Source organism: Apis dorsata, unplaced genomic scaffold (assembly GCF_000469605.1).
Source record: "Apis dorsata unplaced genomic scaffold, Apis dorsata 1.3 scaffold_44, whole genome shotgun sequence".
Lineage (NCBI taxonomy): Eukaryota > Metazoa > Arthropoda > Insecta > Hymenoptera > Apidae > Apis > Apis dorsata.
This window is the reverse complement of record NW_006263346.1, coordinates 1,016,721-1,020,362: the sequence shown is the minus strand read 5'-3', so window position 1 is coordinate 1,020,362 and position 3,642 is coordinate 1,016,721. Positions and strand designations below refer to the sequence as shown.

At 19.5% G+C, this 3,642-nt stretch overlaps 3 protein-coding genes across 3 annotated transcripts in view; all 3 read right to left on the bottom strand.

Moving 5' to 3' along the window:
* The window catches only part of LOC102679091, a 2,072-nt gene extending 373 nt beyond the window's left edge, over positions 1 to 1,699 (bottom strand). Inside the window, exons 1-7 of the mRNA XM_006608734.2 lie at positions 1,631 to 1,699; positions 1,384 to 1,531; positions 1,128 to 1,314; positions 817 to 967; positions 553 to 736; positions 287 to 477; positions 51 to 196 (exon numbers count right to left, since the gene is read on the bottom strand). Of these exons, the coding sequence (XP_006608797.1) occupies positions 51 to 196; positions 287 to 477; positions 553 to 736; positions 817 to 967; positions 1,128 to 1,314; positions 1,384 to 1,531; positions 1,631 to 1,633 (1,010 nt within the window). The 5' untranslated portion in view covers positions 1,634 to 1,699. The remainder of the gene's footprint in view (positions 1 to 50; positions 197 to 286; positions 478 to 552; positions 737 to 816; positions 968 to 1,127; positions 1,315 to 1,383; positions 1,532 to 1,630) is intronic.
* LOC102678831 (probable inactive peptidyl-prolyl cis-trans isomerase-like 6) lies at positions 1,695 to 2,318 on the bottom strand. Its single transcript, XM_006608732.2, has 2 exons — positions 2,070 to 2,318; positions 1,695 to 1,987 (listed from the first exon to the last, which is right to left on the bottom strand). Exons 1-2 carry the CDS (start codon positions 2,289 to 2,291, stop codon positions 1,727 to 1,729), a joined length of 483 nt encoding a protein of 160 aa, XP_006608795.2. The 5' UTR covers positions 2,292 to 2,318; the 3' UTR covers positions 1,695 to 1,726.
* An 861-nt stretch (positions 2,319 to 3,179) lies between these two features.
* The window catches only part of LOC102678702 (zinc finger protein 277), a 2,224-nt gene continuing 1,761 nt past the window's right edge, over positions 3,180 to 3,642 (bottom strand). The window contains exons 6-7 of the mRNA XM_006608731.2: positions 3,491 to 3,633; positions 3,180 to 3,414 (exon numbers count right to left, since the gene is read on the bottom strand). Of these exons, the coding sequence (XP_006608794.2) occupies positions 3,285 to 3,414; positions 3,491 to 3,633 (273 nt within the window). The 3' untranslated portion in view covers positions 3,180 to 3,284. The remainder of the gene's footprint in view (positions 3,415 to 3,490; positions 3,634 to 3,642) is intronic.

Below are 3,642 nucleotides of genomic sequence, written 5' to 3'. Positions count from 1 at the left end.
ATAAAAATTGATATTTCTTAAAATAAATTATAAAAAATTAAATTACGTACTTCGTAATTTTTGAACTATTACATTCCAAAGAAATGATAGATTTTGCTTCAGCCTTTTTAATAGTCTTTAATGCTATGTCATGCGCAATTTTTAGTATTTTATGTATTGTTGCATGACTATTCAATGAAATATGTTGCAGGCAAAACTAAATAAATTATAAATATATTTTATTATATAATAATAAATTTTGATTAAAATAAAATAAAATTTTAATATTTAATTAAAATTAATTTACTTCATTATATTCATAACGAAAAATATAAGCTAAAATAATTTTAGAAATTTCTGAAACAAATATTATTTTTTCCTGTTCTGTCATTACTTCTGGTTGAAAATTCAATAATAAATCATGAAGTTTGACTTTTATTGTATCATATCTTGCCATATCAGTTAAATAAATTTTTTCATAAATATGCATATCCATCCCTATAAAAAGTTATATAACATATATTAAATATTTATATTTATATATATATGATAGAATTTTTTATCTATAAATACCTGGTTCATAATCAGTTGCAAGACAATAAAGGCCATTTAAATATCGTTCAGCTATCAAAAGCGATGCAGTATCACGAACATCTATCTTATCTACAATATTATCAAACCATGGTGTAATAGAATAATAATCAAACATATTGTCATTAATTACATATTCTCCTTCCATGCATACTGGTTGATGTTCCTAAAATAAAAACTAAATTGGACTACAATATAATGATATTAATATATTTATAAATTTACTAATTTTATAATAATACTAACAAGGAAAATCTTTGATTCTGTCTCCATTTTAATTTCATTACCAAAAATATATTCTCCACATTGTGAAATTATTATTTGTTCAATAGGACGTTCATAGTATGTTGATATATTTTCTAATTTCTTTAAAGTTCCAATACCATCTATAAGTTGTCTTTGTACAAATCATAAATTATTTTATATTTACATTTCAATTACATTTCAATTAAATATTATAAACATTATATTTTAATTATATAAGAATACTTAAAATTAAATTCTTAAACTTATAATTTTAAATATATTTATACATATAAATATATATATGTAATTACCCAAAAGCAACATAAAAATGATCCATCCAAGGATTTGATTTTAAACATACAATAAATTGTGATTCATTACAATGTTTTCCATTATTTGCCAATGAAAGAACTCCTCTGCGATCATGAGGAATACAATAAGACTCATCAGGTATTTTAATATTTTCTGCATTTTCATTAATTTCAGTATGTTCACATCCTATAAAAAACAATATATGACAAATATTTAAACAAAGTAAAGAATAATTTAAATTATATTTGATTATACCTCCACATTGAATCCATCCATTTTTTACTATACGATGTAAATGCATATTTATATAATAAGCATCTTTATAACATTCCTTCAATTCATCATATCCAGTACAAAGATTTAAAAAATGTTGACAAGTTAATGGTAATAAATCAGAATATAGCTAAAATGATATATTTAATATATTTATTTTGTAAAATTATTTTCTATAAGATTAATTTTCTATAAGATCAAATTATAGAAATTATACAGAATTTCTCACCATAAACAAAAATGAACCAATAGATGAATTATTTATGGAAAACGTGAAATAAACATATTTCCTCTAAAATTTAATATTATTATATTAGTAAACAATTTATATCATTAAATTCAATAATAAACAAAATAAACAAATAAAATTCTTTTTAATTAATAATAAACAATTTACTTTAGATTTTTCCATAAATCGTTTACAGCATTCAATAGCAAGATTTTCATAATATTCTATTTCAAAAGGTAAACTAAAGATATAATCTTGACTTATATAATAAAAAAATTCTACTTCATTACCAAGATATTCATCATTTATAAAAACAGCAACAGTATGTGTTAATGACCATATTTTACCTCCAATTTGCTAGAAATATGTACATATATAAAATATAAATTAAATTATTATAATATAATATATTATTGAAATGATAGTAGTTTATTATTACTCTTTTTAATTTATGAATGTATTCATGCCATTCTACTTGAAACATTTCTATAATTTGTGGTATAGAAAATTTAAATGATAAGTGTTGATATAATTTTTCTGCACATATTCGTGCCTTCTGAAAGGCAATAGTATTTATAATGCCTACTACTTTAATTTTAATACCATTATTAAAAGAGTTTAAAAAATATTTGTTTGATCTTTTTTTATTTTTACACTGCATTATTATATGATTAAATTTTAATTTCTATTTAATAAATTATTTGAAATTAGAATAATTAAAATTAAATTGATAAAAAATATAAAAATGAATATATTTAATTGAATATATCATAATTTGAGTTTTCTCCTGTTATTATATAATGAAATTATGTATATATTATAGTATTTCTTAACTGAAGTATGCAAAATTAATATAAAAAAATGAAAACCACATTTAATGAAGAATTCATTTTTATTTATATTTACACTTGAAATTTATAACAAAATTAATTTCGCATTAGAACTCAGTTTTCATGAATATCTTCAGTTTGTGCTACCGGAAAAATTAGAATATTTTAACGATTATTATGGATTACAAATAGAATAAATGGACATTACTTAATTACCTAGTTAATGTATGTAAACTTAATATTTCTAATTATACAAGTAACATAAGTTTACTCGAAATTTTTACTAATATTATTATATTTTATTATTATCCCAAATGTTTGATAAATGCTAAACTAAATCTTTATAAAGTATATGAATCAATCCAAACTTGATTTTGAAACTAATTTACAAGTATTTAAGACTATTCAGATTTTCTTAGATGATTAGTATTATCTATTTTAGAAATTTTTATTATTCTAGCATTTTATTCTAATATTTTAAAATGTTTATGAAATAAAAAATTGCTTTTCTTATAATACTTATATTTTTCCTATAATATTTTATTTATTTTTATTTTATTTAATGTACAGTTAATATTATAATGTATATTATAATGTAAATGGAATTTTATATATCTTAATCTCTAATTTTCTCTAATCTAATCTCTAATTTTATATATCTTATTCAATATTCAATATTTAAATATATAAATAAGTATTAGTTTTTTTACAAAAGGATACTTCAAGATATAATTCAATTAATGTTTATAATATTATTGCTAAATTCATCCTTTAATACAGTAAATAAAACCTGTAATATTTTTTTATATTTTGGAAAGCTTTTATTACTTAGTTTTTATTACTGTTTCATACGTTGCTTCTGTAATATTTTCAAAATCATTTTCTTCATCACTAGTACTACTTGTGTCTAAATTATATAAAAAGGATTCATTCTCATGCATAGGAAAATAAAACCTGAAATTTTATATTATTAATATAAAAAGAACTAATTTAATGAATTATGATTTATATTTTTATATAAAGTACTAACTCTGGTTGATCCCACGTTTTTGGAGAAGGTATTTTAAAATGATTTTCTTTTTTCATATGTTCTAAAATATTATCTACTTTCATTTCACAAAAAACACATTTTTGTAAATGAATTTGCCTTTTGATATAATTAACTACTTTCACCTATTTTAA

Bases quoted from the DNA above. Each gene is read 5' to 3' on its own strand.
- LOC102678831 (XM_006608732.2), bottom strand. From the start codon at position 2,291: ATGCAGTGTAAAAATAAAAAAAGATCAAACAAATATTTTTTAAACTCT. The intron at 1,988-2,069 runs GTAATAATAAAC...ACATATTTCTAG, and splicing joins ACATTCATAAATTAAAAAGA to CAAATTGGAGGTAAAATATG.